The 17,504-nt window shown below is 38.8% G+C and overlaps 1 protein-coding gene across 1 annotated transcript in view; it reads left to right on the top strand.

Moving 5' to 3' along the window:
* Window positions 1-17,504, top strand: part of csmd2 (CUB and Sushi multiple domains 2) — a 302,201-nt gene that overhangs the window by 257,659 nt on the left and 27,038 nt on the right. Inside the window, exons 45-54 of the mRNA XM_037693663.1 lie at window positions 1,054-1,242; window positions 2,011-2,157; window positions 7,062-7,250; window positions 8,498-8,683; window positions 10,034-10,228; window positions 10,432-10,605; window positions 10,706-10,879; window positions 11,390-11,563; window positions 16,023-16,211; window positions 16,369-16,542. Of these exons, the coding sequence (XP_037549591.1) occupies window positions 1,054-1,242; window positions 2,011-2,157; window positions 7,062-7,250; window positions 8,498-8,683; window positions 10,034-10,228; window positions 10,432-10,605; window positions 10,706-10,879; window positions 11,390-11,563; window positions 16,023-16,211; window positions 16,369-16,542 (1,791 nt within the window). The remainder of the gene's footprint in view (window positions 1-1,053; window positions 1,243-2,010; window positions 2,158-7,061; window positions 7,251-8,497; window positions 8,684-10,033; window positions 10,229-10,431; window positions 10,606-10,705; window positions 10,880-11,389; window positions 11,564-16,022; window positions 16,212-16,368; window positions 16,543-17,504) is intronic.

Raw genomic sequence — 17,504 nt, 5'->3', positions numbered from 1 at the left:
CCATGACTGCATTTCAAATGAGTTGGTGGGGGAGAGGACTGACTCCTGAAACCAGCTGAGCGCCATCAAACTGGTTGACCCACTTTGTGAAGTTGCTATTTATAATACTGAGTTTGTTGCAGCTCCTCAGACTGATGAAGTCGTTTGGATGAAAGACAACACGTTTCAACAAAAACAAATCCGTCCAGAGGACCTGACTTATCTTTGTTGCATACAGTGTTAAATTGAATTGCAAAGATTGTGTATCTCTATTATGTAAGGAGCAATATTTTGCAATTCACTACTTTGATAAAACTCAAATGGAAACCGCAAAATGAAGAAACAGCTGGATAACTCTTGGACTGTGTGGCTATAATGACATATCGCTCATTTCATGTTACAGCTTGTTTTAGTGAGCTCCACTGCTCCGATAACTCTTGTCAGATTGAGACATTGTTCTTCACAAAACTGCAACAAAAACACATCAGACAGGAGCACCATGTGCTGTCTGATAATACAGACCAAAACTGCCAGAAAACATTTCCACCAAGGAAGTCAGGGATATGTTCTGCTTGAATCCCAGGTACAGGAAGGAATGCAATGACTGGACGTTTGTGGCCCGCCCAGATGTGCTACAGCAATGAGGGCTTCAAGGCTGATGAGAGAATCAGCTGCCAAGTTAGCGTCAGATCTGTCACACATGGACAATGGGCACAGATGAGCGAATGTGCTTATGGCTAGTCACTGATATGATATAATGTATAAGCTGTTTAGCGGAATGACTTAACATGCATAGCTTTGTTTTTTTCTTCTGTAATGGAGTGCAGGCCAGAATGACAATTAGCTTGGCCACGCTTTTAGTCACAATGAGTTACTCTCCAGCAACGGTATGAATCGGAGCAATCCAATTTATGCTTCAAGGTAAATTGAATTCTCTAAAATGAACAAACAGCCACGAGACGTGATCTGCAATCATAATGCAATACTAGGAAAACACAAACAGATCACGGTTTTAATCTTTTGAAATAATATCTTCCCTTGTCGTTCTTTCCCCTCATTTTTTTTTTTCACCAGTGACTTGTCCGATGAACGAGGTGCTGACAGCTTCCACGGGTGTCATTATGAGCCAGTCACCAGGCAATGGTTTTCCTCATTTCGAGTCCTGCTCCTGGGTGGTCAAAGTAGAACCTGGCTACAACATTACTTTCACCATTGAACACTTCCAGACCAGCCGTCAGTTTGATGAGCTTGAAGTCTTTGATGGTAGGTCATTTGCTGCTACTGGGAAAGTGAACCAATTTGTATTATAGGTTATCAGTAAGGATTTGATCTGGTTGGTTGCTGCCTACAACATGTAATGTTTTTTTTTTTTGGTTGATTACACTTTAGATCTCGTGTTATTGGCCCAAAACTCCTTTTTCTAAGAAGTCCATAGTCAAAGCTAAATGAGGCAGACAGCAAAATTTACTGTCCTTAACAAAGTGATCTGCCTGCACTAACAGAAAATCGCATACAACCCCCCCTCTCGTGGTGACAGAACAGCTACATCTGCCTTGTACATTTGCATGTGATTAGAGGCAGAGTCAGCAACTCTGGCTGGCAGCTCTGAGAAAACGGTGGTGGTACACACTAGTGATGCTGATTAGCGCTTTTTATCTTCTGTCGAGTGGAGAGGAACAGACAATTGTTAACCTTGAGGCAACCAAGCCAATTATGGACAGAAATCTTTTTCTCTCCCTCTCAATTTGGAGATCAGCAACTTTTATATTTGCTACATCACACAATTCAAACCAAACCTAATGTGTCAAGTAAATAATTGCTTATACATTTTTTTTTTTTTTTTTTAATGTACACTGCTTCTTCACATAGCCAGTTGTTGAAATAGCTGTTTGATAAGTGCTTAATAGAAGAGTATTTAGAGCTATATGACTTTTTTAAAGCATAGGTGCCAGTTTTGGTTTGCAAGTTTCAGGCTGTAAAACCTTTGGGGTATACTTCAGTTTATTTTTGTTTTGTTGTGTCGTTCTACAGGTCCATCCAGACAGAGCCCTCTCCTTATAACTCTCAGTGGTAACTATTCCAGTCCGCTGAGCATCACCAGCTCCAGTAACAAAGTCTACCTGCATTGGTCTTTTGACCACACAACCAGCCACAAAGGCTTTCGCATACGTTACTCAGGTAAGGAAGGGCCACAGATTTACTACACTGATTCCACTGCAACATCTTATAAAAATCATTTCTCACTTGAAGTTTTTAAGTCCTTGTTTTGAATTAGATCCCATCAGCGGTGTGTTCAGTTTACTTTAACAAGCCCAACATCTGGGCTGCCAACTGTGGCTGAGGCAGCTAGAATTATGACCCATCTCAATGAGAGCCTAATGGGGGGAGCAAACATCTGCACCCACGGTTCGCTGTGCAGCAGGAAGCCGGGAATTGGTAAACGCCGGTTCATGTGTTGCTTATTATTCCTCCATTTTGTCCTGCTAGCATGAAGGATTTGTTGGTATACGACACCTGCATAACTCGCTATGAATTATGACTGTGTAAATATTTAAAAGGCCCCCTCTGTTCTGTATCAACACCACTCAGCCAGATTGACTAATCGTCTCTCTCCTCCTCTCAGTGGAGCTTTCTATCTCCCCAGCCGGATGTTCTATCTTTCTCCCTTTTTTTTTTCCTCTCTTTCCTTTTTTATTCCTTTTTTTTTTCCTCCCAAATATTGTATTGGATAGAGTATTGTTTGATTTATTTTGGCATATTCAGTGACTGGCTAAGTGATGCCCAAGAACCCAGAACTCGCCATGGCCACTATGGAATTATCTTTGGTTGTACCTTGCTAGGGAGGAACAAACAGATGGCATGAGCCCATTCAATGTATTCAGCTTTACTACTCATCAATCCGTGTTTCTCTCAGAGGGCAGGCCTTTTATTAACAACTATCAGACGTTTTTGCAATTTACTATCTCAGTTTCCTGCTGTAAATTTTCATCAGTTGCTTCTTTCAAATTATATTTCATTATCAGTTGCCAAAAAAAGGGACAATGGCATGCTGCTGGAAAGAATGGACATGGATGGGAGATGATGACAACACAAAAGTGTAAATTAGTTAAATATAAAGATGAAAAAACTGTAAACTTAAGTGCTGGGAGAGTGAACAATAGAAGTGCATTAAAAAATGTGGATATTATGACAACATTCTATTTTTTTGTCAATCATTTCAGAAAGTGAAACTCATATTTTGTAGATTCATTAAGTACAGAGTGAAATATTTCAAGTTTTTTTTTTTTTTTTTTTTTTTTTATAATTTTATCATTATGGCTTCCAAATGATACAAAAAAATAAATAATTCATTGTCTCAGAAAATTAGAACATTGTGAAGAGCTTTGATATTGTAAACTCATGGTATCACACCCTAATCAGCTGATTAACTCCTGGACATGAGCTACAAATGTCTCATTCCTCAAGTCAAACCACTCCTGAACCAGAGACAATGTCAGCAACATCTTATTTGGTCTGAGGAGACAAGTTGTGCTATTTTTGGATGTAACTGGGACCTTGAGTACACAATTTTGTTCCACCTTATGTACTGCATATGATGTGAATGACAATAAAGAACCTTGAACAAAGAACTGGACTGTCTTTCAGTGGTCCAATGTCCTCTTTTCAGATTTAAGTAAATTTTAATGTCATTTGGAAACAAGGTCCCAGAGTCTGGAGGGAGAGGTCCAGAATCCACGTTGTTTGAAGTCCAGTGTGGAATTTCCACAGTCGTGATGGTTTGAGACCATGTCCTCTGTTGGTGCTAGTCCACAGTGTGTTCTGAAGTCCACAGTCAACTCAGCATGTACCAGGACATTGTAGAGACGTCATGCTTCCTTCTGCTGATGAGCTTTATGGAGATGCTGATTTAATTTTCCAGCAGGATTTTGCTCCTGCCCACACTGACAAAGATACCAACAGCTGGCTGCTGAATATTCTAATTTTCTGAGACTCAGAATTTTGTTTTTTTTATTTTTTGTTTTTTAGACATAATCATGAAAATTATAAGAAATAAAGGCTTGGATCATTTCACTCTGTGTAATGAGTCTACCCTATACAGTATACTATGTGAGTTTCAATTTCTGAAATGATCATTGAAACATACTGAACTTTTTCACAACATGTTTATGTTTTGAGATGAATCTATGTTACACATAGATACAATTACATATTTTTGTACTGGCAGATGTTCCCTCTTCAGGGGTCGCCACAGCAATTCAGCCTCCTACATCTCACTCTGTCCTCTGCATCCTCTGTCCTCACTCCAACTACCTCCATGTCCTCTCTAACTGCATCCATGCTTGTATACCTCCTCTTTGGCCTTCCTCGTTGTCTTTATCTTGGCAGCTGCATTTCTAACATCTTTCTATCAACATACCCACTGTCCCTCCTCTGGACATGTCCAAACCATCTCAGTCTGGCCTCTCTAACTTCATGTCCCAGTTGTTCAACTTGTGTTGTACCTCTGATGATCTCATTCTTATTCACTCACAAGGAGAACATCAACAGATTGATTTCTGCCACTTCCAGTTATTTCTACTGTATTGTTGCTAATGTCACTGTCAACAAGACAACAGAAAGAACAGGAAGTGGCAGAGCTCGAGATAGTAACGTGCTATGTGTTGTCATCATTGTATGTTCCTATACAATGGGAAAATTTGTTTTCTGCATTTAACCCATCTCATGTGGGATACACCCAGGTGGAGCAGTGGACAGCTATGTCAGAGTCAGAGTCAGAGTTTCTTTATTGTCATTCGCACCTCATGTGGTACATGTGGTGGAGCGAAATTATGTACACAGGGTCCCAGTTACATCCAACAATAAAATGTATAAGAAAAACAGTAATAACATCTAAGATATGAACTAAGAAAAACATCAACTAAATATACACTAAGCACTCATAACATAAAACATTGAACATCACCACAAACATGAACATGAGTCTGTGAGCAGATGTGCACGCATGAACACATCAACATTGAAACAGATCAGCAGCAACATGAAACAGATCAGCAGCAACATGATATGGTTTTTCACAGTGATTATTCTAGTTAGAGATTCATGAGTCTAACAGCCTCAGGGTAGAAGCTGTTCCTCAGTCTAGTGGTTCTACACTTAATGCTCCTTAACCTCCTTCCTGAGGGGAGTGGGGCAAAAAGTGTGTGTGCTGGGTGGGTGGGGTCCTTCATGATGCAGGTGGCCCTCTTCCTGCATCTGGAGGTGTAGATGTCTGTGATGGTGGGGAGACTGACTCCAACAGATTTCTGTGCAGCCTTCACCACTCTCTGCAAAGCTTTTCTTTCTGCAGCTGTGCAGCCTCCATGCCACACATTGATGCTGGAGCACAGGATGCTCTCCACTGCACACCTGTAGAAGGAGGTGAGGACTGAGCTTCCCAGACCAGCTCGCCTCAGCCGTCTGAGGAAGTAGAGTCTCTGATGAGCTTTCTTGATCAGGCTGGTGGTGTTGTTGCTCCAGCTGAGGTTGTCATTCATGTGTACACCCAAGTACTTGTAGCTGGAGACCACTTCCACCGCAGATCCTCTTATGTTCAGGGGGGTGTAGGTGTTTTTGTTCCTTCTGAAGTCCACAATCATCTCCTTTGTCTTCTTCACATTGATGTGAAGGTTATTCTCTCTGCACCAGCTCTCCAGGTGTTCCACCTCCTGCCTGTAAGTGCCTAGGGAGCAATTAGGGATTGGGTGTCTTGCTCAGCGACACTGAGACATGTGGGAATGACTGGGAGTCGAACCTGTGACTTTTTGGTCCCAGGTCGGCTGCCCTACCTCTACCCCATCTCGGCCTCCGTCAAGATGTTGAGTTTACAATGTGCTTTATTTATTTATTTTTTGTTAAATTATCATCATAATAGGGGAGTGGTGGCGCAGAGGTTAGAGAGGTGAGCCTGTGATTGGAAGATCGCCGGTTCACACCCCGGTACCAACAACATCAAAAATGTGGGTGGGGTAGGTGAATCACCCACACTTGCCCCCACCCTCATTCGCCCCACTCTGGGCCCTTGAGCAAAGCCCTTAACCCCCACCATCTGCTCCCTAAACAGGTCTCTCTTGAAAATGAGTTCTTGTGGCTTTTTGAGACTACCTGGATAAATAAAGGTAAATGAAAATGAAATCATAAGGAAGCTTGAAACGTGCTAAATACTTGAAAATATGAAAATATGAAAGTATTTCTTCCATGGACACAGCCTAGTCTGGTATCATCCATAATAAATATATTTGCCTGATTTTATTTCGTATGGCTCTTGCTTTAGCATATGCATTTAATATTTTAATGACCTACTGAAATATATGAAAGAAAATAAGGTCCCACATTTCTTCTTAACTTATATGATACTCATACATTATTGGTCATGTGTAAGCAAATCTGTGGCAAGAACTAAGCAACTTTGAAGAATAACATAAACATCAGACATATGTTAACATATTTGAGTATTTAAAAAAAAAGTCCATCTGCTAATCTACATGGATTAATTAAACAAAATTAAACATAGTCATACTAATTGTTTATAATAGCATTATTGTTGTTACTATAACTCATGTATTGTTTTCATTTTATGTGTCTTGTTACTTGCTCCCCTTATTTAGCTGGTGCACACTTTGCCCTAAAGAAGGGAAATCTAAATCCCTTTTAATGCTGTAACTCTTCTGGATCCATTTTGGCATCATGCGAAATGATCATCACTGCTACTGGCTTACCCCAAAACACATAGTTTGCTCTTGTTATTGTGTATTCATCACTTTTTGATCCTTATTTGCAGCTGCCAACAAACTCCAGTTTTGCTTTGCAGAGCATTCGTTTCCTACAATGGATTTCCTTAATCTCAAGTCAGCTGCGTTTGTCCTAATCTTTTCCTCAGCACCAGTAGATGCAGTGGAGATCTGGCGCGCTCTGCTCTCATATGTGTATTCATTTTTCATCTTCTCAACAAATACTTGCATCATGATTGTGTTTTTATACTTGTTGCAATATTTTTGTTCTGTTTTTGTCATATAAATATGTTTTATTTTATTTTATATCCATAGCGGCATACTGCAGCCCTCCAAACAACCCTGTGAATGGGACAGTGCACAGTCTGACGGGCACTAAGTTAGGCAGCACCTTGCGCTTCAGCTGCGACCAGGGCTTTCGACTGATTGGCCAGAGCAGCGCCACGTGCACCCGATCTGCACAAGGGATCTTTCTGTGGAATGCACCAGTGCCTCTTTGCCAAGGTGAGGATCCCACCCTGGAACGAGCTCCTGAGTAGAAACAACAGCATTATTTATTTTATTTTATTTTATAAATCAGCTTGGCCAAATGTGTTCATAATCAAGATTTAATCACTTTTAATTTAAGTAGCATGCTACATGTGTTTTATTTATTTATTTCTGTTCTGTGTTCAAATTATTGCAATATATGGAAAAGTTCATTTAAACATTTCTAATAGTTTGCTCAAACAAATATTGCAACTTTTCTTGAAAACTATATAAAGGATGCCACTTTTAAAAGTTACGACTGAGGTTGCCAATGTCTAAAAAGAAGAAAAAAAAAAGGAATACTTACAATATAACACTTTTGTTAAAGTCCTCAAAGACAATGTGTGTTTGTTTTTCACAAGCAAGTATGAATATGAAGACTCTAATCATCATCGTCATCATCATTATCATAATAATACTAAATATTTAGTCAGATTTGAATGCTTGGGTGATGAAATTTTAAGTCTGATAGTACAGTAAAGTATTTTGTATAGGCATTTTGTTTCACTTCGGGTCCAAGAGTTCATTGTATCTGAGCGCATCAGATCTTCACCCTAAAGTGTACTTGAATAAAGCTCACTTAACAACACTATATAAGAATATATTACGTTTTTTCTCTCTCTGTAAAACTGCAACATTTGGATGACTTTAGTAAAAGCAACTTGTCATCCATGGAAATAATAAATAGTGGAATATTATATTACAAATACAGTTCTGGTGGAAGGAAGTGTGTCCATGTCATGTGATTTGCCAAAAAATCCTAAATATGTTTGCTACATTTTTAGTAATACGTGTACATGTGTCTGATCCTATAGGGATATCATTATTTGGTGATTTTTATTTATTTTTTTATTTTTTATTTTTTTTATTTTTGGGGGGAGGGGTTCTTTTTTAAATGTGACCATATCTGTATATAAAGTGATGTAATCTAAAAGTCTCCACAGTTTAGTTAAAAATCAGTCACATTAACATCAAACACTGGGAGTAGTGGGGCAGGTATTCAGTAGCTCAGTGCCAGGTGTAATCTCTATATGAACTGCATGTTTTCTGGAGTCTTTATTTACTGAGGTGCAGATGGTGGGCCAAGCTAAAGTTTACTGCACATCAAGACTGGCTTTTCAAGACAGATGTGCAAAGGAAACTTATGACCATTAATTAATTTTGTTCTACCTGGGCATCAAGGCTTAAACACTTGTTTCTTCTATGTTGCATTTCTTTCCTAGTCATGACCTGTGGAATGCCAGTAGCTCCTGTCAACGGCAGCATTGTTGGCCAAGACTTCTCTCTTGGAGCCAAGGTTGCGTACCAGTGTAATGCAGGGTTTCGGCTTGCTGGCCCTATTACCACATTAGTTACCTGTCAAGAATCTGGGAGGTGGAGCTCTATTGAGGCTCCGCCCAGATGTGTCCGTAAGTATTGCTATGTGGCTGTTAAGTGAAAAATGCTTCTGAAATATTTCAGGGCCAGCATTGTTTGGACACAGACATTTTTAATTTTTTTTAAAATTACCGGTGTTATTATTTTTATTCTACTTCAACATCAAATTACTATGTTGAAAATATGCCCAGATTGTGAGTTTCAATTTAGGGTTTTATAGATTTTAGGACTTGCAGCTGTGCAGAACCTTTTTTTTTTTATTGACTTAAATTTATTCAAGTTTGCATTCACTCATTTATTTGTGAAAAACTTCTGCAGTTTCATGCATGGAACTAACAGAAGGAAGATGTCACGCTGAGCTCAATGAGTTCAATAAGCTCTCATAGCAAATTAAACACATTTTTATTAGATTGAAATTTTGAAATAAAATGCTTAAATAATAGACCACATCTATGTATAATACATAATGAAAGGACAACTTCTGACTGCTGTTTAATATACCATATTATTTACATTATTAATGTTTAGCATACTTCTTAGATCTTTTAGAGTATCGTTTAGCATTTGTTTAGCATATATCTTAAATCCTTGTACTGTTTCTTTTTACACTTTATATTTTTGCTATTTTTGGGTGTAACTGGAACCCTGAGTACACAATTTCGTTCTACCTCATGTACCATATGTGATGTGAATGACAATAAAGAACCTTGAACCTTAAAAAAGCAACATATAATTCCAGGTTTTCCTTTCAAGCCAAGAAGAAATCACTGACAAAGTAGTTCACATATTATTATCCATTCCGAAATAAAGTGAAGAATGTGAGAGTGAATATAAATAATTCAGCACAATATGCAAATCCCTACCATGTTCTATAAATAAAAATGTTTATTTGCAAAACAAAACCAAAAAGCTTTTACATTCAAGCACAGTTTTGCCGCTACAAATGGAGAAGCAAATCACTAATAAGGAAAACGTAGGCAGTGTTTTTTGGAGGCCATACATTCCCACCCCAAAAAAAACAAATAAACAACAACAACACCATGTTTACAAGTTTTTTTTACTATTGACTTGACTTAGTTGCATAATATATTGTGCTACATATTGAATAGATCATTTCAAAGTAATCTGTTTTGTATATGAATTATTTCAAATTCAGTCGAGTCCACATTAATATATATATATATATATATATATATATATATATATATATATATATACACATACACATATACACATATGCTTTGGTTAATTGCAAACAAAACAAACAAACAAAAAAAAAATATTGTCTGTGTTCAAATATTTCTGGTTACCAGACTGAAATAAATGCAAATTGAAAATCATAGCATTCACCGTCCCAAATGACAAACCTCTTTGTCTTTTAGCGGCTACCTGCCCTGACTTTGGCCACTCTGCTGTGGAACATGGAAGATGGAGGCTCATCTATGGAACTCAGAACCAATACGATGCTATAATGATGCTCATATGTGACCCAGGATATTACTACAGGGGTCAAAGGATTATTCGCTGTCAGGCCAATGGCACATGGAACTACCCAGATCCTCGCCCAGTCTGCGACAGTCAGTTAAAATCTTTTCTCCACTGTTTATCAGTCCAGCTTATTAATTTGAGACAAAAAATGTTTATACAACTTTGAAAAATCCACACTTTTTTTTTTTAATCTTTATATAAAAAAAAAAAAAACTTTAACTAAAACCAAATGAATGCTAAACCAATTTATGTATTTGTTCATACAGGATTATGTTTTGTTTGCTTATTTCAGTCATTTCCTGCGGAGACCTTGGGACTCCACCCAATGGGGACAAGATTGGGACATTAACTGTATATGGAGCCACTGCCATTTTCTCTTGCAACACAGGGTACACACTGGTGGGCTCTCGGGTACGGGAGTGCATGTCTAATGGGCTTTGGAGTGGAACTCAAGTTCAGTGTCTAGGTGAGGCTCTCAGCCCAAAATTAGGCGTATGACTTCATAAACTGTTGACTTTTAGATTATTAACCTTGAAACTTTATTATTATTTTTTTCATTCTTACAGCTGGTCATTGTGGAACTCCAGAACCAATAGTGAATGGTCAAATAATTGGAGAGAACTATAACTATCGAGGCAGTGTTGTGTACCAGTGTAACCCAGGGTTTCGTCTTATCGGGGTGTCAGTGCGAATCTGTGAACAGGATCACCGCTGGTCAGGATATACCCCTGTCTGTGTCCGTAAGTCCCTTTAGCTGACATCTATTTATTTAAAACAATTAAGATTCTACTTTGTAAAGGCTGGCGGTTTGCTCATTCATAGTGTTACCTCAGTGAAAAGCAATTGTATGAGTTGCTCCAACTGAGAGAAAACTACAAAAAAAATCCACCGGAAATGATGTTTTGGCCCTCAAATATAAATTATTATGAATCACTGATTAATAATGAGTTTATAGAAAAGTCTTAAAAACCCTAATATTTGAATTTTCATAGGTAATCTTATCTTCTAAATATTATATTGTGTTCCTCTGGTTCAATGTAAATTTGGGAAATAATCAATTAGAACTTATTTAAAAAAAATGGTGCAGTAAAGTTACTTCTATGTGTCCTTAATAGTCAGTGTTTTTATTTCTTTATTTATTTTGTATTTTTAAAAACTGTCATTATTCAAGCTGAACATGTGTTTACTTTAAATGTTTGATTAACTGAGTTATCCTATTGTTTAAAAATAACTTGTCTTGACTCTCTCAGCCATCACATGTGGACACCCCGGAAACCCAACCTTTGGAATGACCCAAGGAACCCAGTTCAACCTAAATGATGTTGTGCGTTTTGTCTGCAACACTGGGTATGTTCTGCAGGGGGCTGTTAAATCTGTGTGCCAGGCCAACGGGCAGTGGAGCAATGCCCTACCCAAGTGTAAAAGTGAGTGTCGAGAATCAGCCCTATGCATGTATAATTTCTACAGAAGGGGCTCGATAAGTACGAGAAAATATGTGGAGGAAAAAATCTTAGTGGTTTTTTTTTTTAGCAGCTAAAAAAAATCCTATTAAAGAATAGTAACATATACTGTGGCTGTACCTCAATACCTCAAGTTATTTTTTTAACGCTAGCTATTTTTTCTGAATAATGCGGTAAAGTACTTCTTCAACCAGATGCCTAAATTTTGGGCTAGTTTTGTCATGTGTTGTGAGAGGGACCCAGAAACTCGACCACAGACATGAGTGAAATGGAAAGATTTATTTTAAAGTTATAGCATGAGGCAAAAGTCCTGAGGGGGGGAAGTCAACAGTAACCTGTAGAGCTTGATCATGAGGGAAGAAGGAGTTGTAGATGCTGCAATGGTGTCTCTGGTGAGTGAGCCTCAAAGTTCTGACAAAACCTTTTTCTTCAGAGCGAGGAGTTTGGTTTTGAGGTCATCGTAAAAAAAAAAAAAAAAAAAAAAAAAAAAACAGAAGCATGGGTCATTCACTAAAAAAAAAAAGTTAGAAAAGGCAATACTTAACACAGGGGCTTGGAGAGAATCAGTGGTCAAAAGGCAGAGCGAAGGTCCAGGTCCAGATTTCCATTGGCTTAAGTAATATGTCATGGGCAAGGAAAGGGCGAGATCTTTGTGGTCATGAAAATGGGTCAGGGACAAGAACGACAACGCTGGATGCTTCAGTCATGAGACGATCAAACAATCTGGCAGAGACTTTGCGTGCATGGAGCTGTTATATAAAAAATGTTATAAAAAAAAGTATGACTTTGTATAACTGTTTATTGTTGTCACTGTTGTCCATTGTTGTCATCATTCTTTGTTGAAATCAGGTCTCTCTTGTAAATGAGTCCTCGAGGCTCAATTGGATTTACCTGTCAAAATAAAGGTTGAATGAATATAGAGCAGGCAACAGGTGCAGGGCATGAGTTTGTTTGCATCGGAGAAGTGGGCCTGGCATGTGGCAGAGAGCAGAGATCATGACAGGTTTTAACACTTTTGCACATGGCGTGATGAGTGTCTTTATGTTTTTTCACTCGTTTGTGTGTTAGGTATTAAATTATGCCATGTAATGTAAAAGGTCATGACTTCTGTGAACAAAGATGACCTTGATTTCAACAACATGGTAAATAATGCATGTGCATTTAGCAGAGGGGTGGCAGAATTAAAATCCTAAATAACAGCATGGCTTCTTTAATTAGCATCAAACTCCAGGCTCGAAGAAATTCCCGATAATATTTACAAATGATTCTATTCCTTTCAGCCTAACAACTTCTTTTTAATCCCCTCAGGCTCACCCGTGTGTCAGGGAAACAAAGTTAGTTAATAACCATGCAGAGACAGCCAAAGACAATCACAGAATCCTTGAGGTTGTATGAGAGACAGCAGCCCATGGAGACCCGCATCATAGATTTTGCTCCGAATGAAAATGAGCTTGCTCTGCTTTGAATGAGCGAGGCAAAGACTTTTAATTTGCCAGTGTTTTGTGACAAGCGATGCATCTCTGCACTCATGTCTCTGTCGAAGTTGTTTCTAACTTAAAGCTTTTTGACAGGCAGAGAAAGGGGCTGCTTGCAAAGTCGGGTCCTGAATGTGACAAGGCAGTGACAGAACCAGCGATGGATTGACTTATGAGTTTGTTTTAAATGAGGAGAAAAAGGATTTGGTGTTTTTTTTTATATACTTATCTAAGAAAATGGAAAAGTTACAAGTTTCAGAGGCATATATTTTTTTCCAGTATAAAAAGAGAAGAGCTTGTGTGGTTGCTGCATACATAAGCAGGCACAATTTTCTCCCAGACATTTACTTTAAATCTCTCTGCTCTTGCAGTGACATCATATTAGCATCAGGCTTGTTTCAGTGCAGATGCTGACTCTCAGATGCATTTTATGTGAAGATGGTGTGTGCTTCTCTGGGTGTGTGGATGGATGTGAGCATCTGTTTCGATACCCATTATCCTCTCTGTTGATGTGAAGACATAAGTAGCTTAGAAGTCTTTGTGTCAGTCAGATTTATTACATTACTTACGGCGATTGTGACACATTTAGTGAAGCGTGTGTTTGTCTTTTTTCTGTCCGAGTAGCAAAAAAGGGTTGTGATGACATCCGCTTCCATCATTCTAGAAACCTCTTCAAGGTGGCTGCATGTTGGAATAGCTCTCTCACATTCATTCTGATATTTTGTGTTTGAAAACTTTAATCACTCGTTTTTTTTTTTTCTGGATATAAATCACTTTTTTCAGATGATAACTTCCTCTGGTATTAGATGCTGTGCCACTGGAAGGATTTTTACTGAAACCCTTTTTTTTTTTTTTTTACTTTTGGACATTTGTTATGATGCGTAACCATGGCAACAAGGTGGTTTTCTACAACTGGGAGCTGCTGAATAACATTGCAAAAGCTCAAATAATACCTCAACAGCCCCAAATCCCAAATGAGTTGAAAAGGAGGTGCCGTGGATGCATTCCCGTCTACCTGGAGGTGGTGCTTGAATGCCTGACCTCCAATATCTTGGAGATAGCAGGAAGCGTGGCTCATGACAGCAGGAGGTCCGAGATCGTTCCCTGGCACCTGCAGTTAAGTCTGTGGTAATGAGGGGCTCAGAAGGCTGCTGAGAGAAATGGCCATCACTCTGGGAGGAGTTTTGCCCAGTATTCAGACAGTCCTGCTGCTCAAGAGGACTGCTGGGTCTGGCTGGATGGATCGGCATCTGCAGCCAGTTTCTTTGGATCCCTTGTGGGACTGACTGCTATAAGAGATCCTTCCTGCCCCAAACCATCAGCATCTATACCAATTCTAATGAAACCAGGATGATGAGCTACAACAACAATGAATTTCCCTTTGGGATTAATAAAGTATTGTTATTATTATTATTATCATCATTATTATTATCTCACTCTTAGTTTAATCTAAAACAGCTTTTTTTGAGTGAGGGGAGACAAGGAATATTAGCAGAAAGCAGAAGAAAGTTGGGCACAAACGAATATAATTATCTCCACATTCCAGATTTGAACTATGAAGTCTGTAGGTTTTATCATGCCTTGCAAGCTGAATTAAAACTGACAGAACTTGTTACTTTGAGTGCTTTTTACAAGCTTTAAAAAAAACGACAAAGGATATCTTGTCAACAGTGCCTGTGTTTTAGATCTTAAATTGTTATTGTTTTAAATAATTATTGCAATTTACTGTTATACTGTAGGTTTTATATTTTTATGTATTTCTGAAGTCTTCATACTCTTGCTACTTGTTTTGTTTTTTATGACGTGTGCTGCTGTTGCCTGTTCTTGGCCAGGTCACCCTTGTGAAAAAGGTCTTAATCTCAATGGGTTTTTATCTGGTTAAATAAAGGTGTAATAAAAATAAATGAAAATCAAAAATCCAAAGAGCACTAGTGCTAACCCTTGAATCATTAGTTTTAAACGGACTATTATATTTGAATAAATGTGTGTATGTTGTACTAAATGAAAAGAGATTAATTTCAAGGGTTAGTTGGGAGATTTTGATGAATGTGATTGAGTTGACCCAAGTTCCCGCTTCTGACGTAAAAAGAAATGAGTCACAAATCATATAGCTTTCTCACCTTTATTGTTTTGTATTTTCTTTCATTCTTTTGCATCCTCTGTGTCACATTAGGCCACACAGGAATCTACCAGGAGGGTGGTTGCTTTAGACAACTGCTGGAACCCATTGAAGCTCTAATTGCATGCACTCATTTGTTAAAAGCTAAATTCTCAGCTTGGAAGGCCTCTAGTAGAAGCAGCTCCAATGCTTCGAATACACTTTGTTGTGTTATTATGCAGTAAGTTGTTAATGATGGCACCACAGGTCAGTGCTCCACTGGGAGGAATATATTATAACGGATATTTGGAGGGGGAGTAATTTAGCAAAGCTGGCCAGCTTGGGAGCATAAAAAATGAGCAACCTTTTAAACACATTAGCATACAGTGGGTTCATTTTGGCTGGAGCAAAGAAACATTTATAGAAGCAAGACTGGTGAGGCAAACTGGGGTATAATGGTTCTGGGGGAACTCCAAGACTGTTATGAAAACCATTACTGCTTTGGCATCATTGTATACATAGCACTGTGATTGGAAGTGTAGGATCGACAGCAGCTGTTTGGTGAGTTAATAGTTCATGCCTTGTTTATGAGATAAACAAGATACACTGGCATTGATAGCTGTTGGCTTAAACACTGTTAGAATCCTGATTTATTATGCATTATCAGGTCCTCTTCCTGTCTGTTTCCATCTCCTGATAAACTAACTGTCATTTGTGGAGTCGATATCTATCACCTTTATGTGACACAACACCCAGCAGGAGGCTTTTACTAATTATGCAGATGCTTATTTTAAGAGTGTGCAAGTTGCTATAGCAGGGCATCATTTTTCTTTCTGTCTGTGTTCCATAGTTGGTAACTGCACAGAGCCAGGTCATGTAGAGAACAGCATCAGGCAGGTTTTGTCCAGCGGGCCACATCGGTACAGCTTCCAGACCACTGTGACATACCGCTGTAACCCAGGTTACTACCTGTTGGGGACCAGTTCAATCTCCTGCCAAGGGGATGGCACCTGGGATCGCGCTCTGCCCAAATGTCTCTGTGAGTACGCTTCACACTTGAGAAGGTTCTAATAAAACTCTGATAAGAAAGAAGAAAATAGCAAACTGTACAGAATATGCATACCAACGCAATGCAGGGTAAGAGCACAGTAAAAATAGGTTATTCATTCTGTTTTATGTTTGCTCCCTTTGGACAGTGGTGCTATGTGACCGCCCCAGCGTGCCTCCCTATGCCCAGATCTCAGGTGACCGTCGAACGGTGGGCTCAGTCATTCGCTACAGCTGCATGGGGCAACGTACCATCATTGGCAACACCACACGAATGTGCCAGTTGGATGGGCAGTGGAGCAGCTCACCACCACACTGCTCTGGTATGAAAAGCCACACAGAGATAGACTAGAAGAAACGGGGTTAGCTGGGTATAACTGGCTCTATAAGATTAATGTTTGCTACTTAACATTTCAAATGATTTTGAAATAGCCATCTCCTATTTCTGACTCATACATGTTAATACTTACTAATAATATCACTCCATTTACACAGATAACCCATAATCTTGTGCTGGAAAAAAAAATATATATATATATGTAGGAACTTTTGGGATGATATGCACAAAGCTGGTGGACTAAAGATGGAGTTGCTGGTCTGCTCCACAGGCGTCAAGGACAAAGAGTGTCCTCCATAAACCTGTTTTAATCTGCTCACATTACACGGAGGAACATCAGTGCTGGGTTATGAAGCTGTTAAAAAACATTGGCCCCCATACTCCTTCTTCCCAAACAGCAATTTTCTTCAGAGCTGCAATGAGTCCCACATACAGATGACTATGGGGAGGCCCATATGAGCAAATGCATGCTCAGAAAGAAATGACAGAAAATAAAATAAACACAGACAACAGCAGGGTTGGATAAAGTAACGCACACACAGACACGCAAGCTCTATGACAATATAATAACACACTGACAGTTTAATGTCATATTCCATGACATTCACTTATATTCTTGGGGATTACTGATGCTCTCTCAGCAGGCAATAAACACAACCTTTTCATAAAGATTTGGTGAACTTTCTTAGAAACGTGGCATTAAAGTGACATTGAATATTGCCTTGTAACATGAATAGTGAACATACATAAGTACATACAGCACACACAGCACTTAAGGATTTGTGTGTTTGTTCTCAATTGTGGGCCTTGAATAGAAAATGTTATGTTATTGCCATAAAATTATATACTACACACATATATGGCACACCTCTTCACATCCTGTATGTGTGCTCATATGTACAATGAAATAAATGCAGAGGATTAAATTCCCCATTGAGGATTGAGTAC

Source organism: Nematolebias whitei, chromosome 19 (genome assembly GCF_014905685.2).
Source record: "Nematolebias whitei isolate Nwh7 chromosome 19, NemWhi1, whole genome shotgun sequence".
Taxonomy (NCBI): Eukaryota; Metazoa; Chordata; class Actinopteri; order Cyprinodontiformes; family Rivulidae; genus Nematolebias; species Nematolebias whitei.
This window is presented reverse-complemented; position numbering and strand designations above follow the sequence as displayed.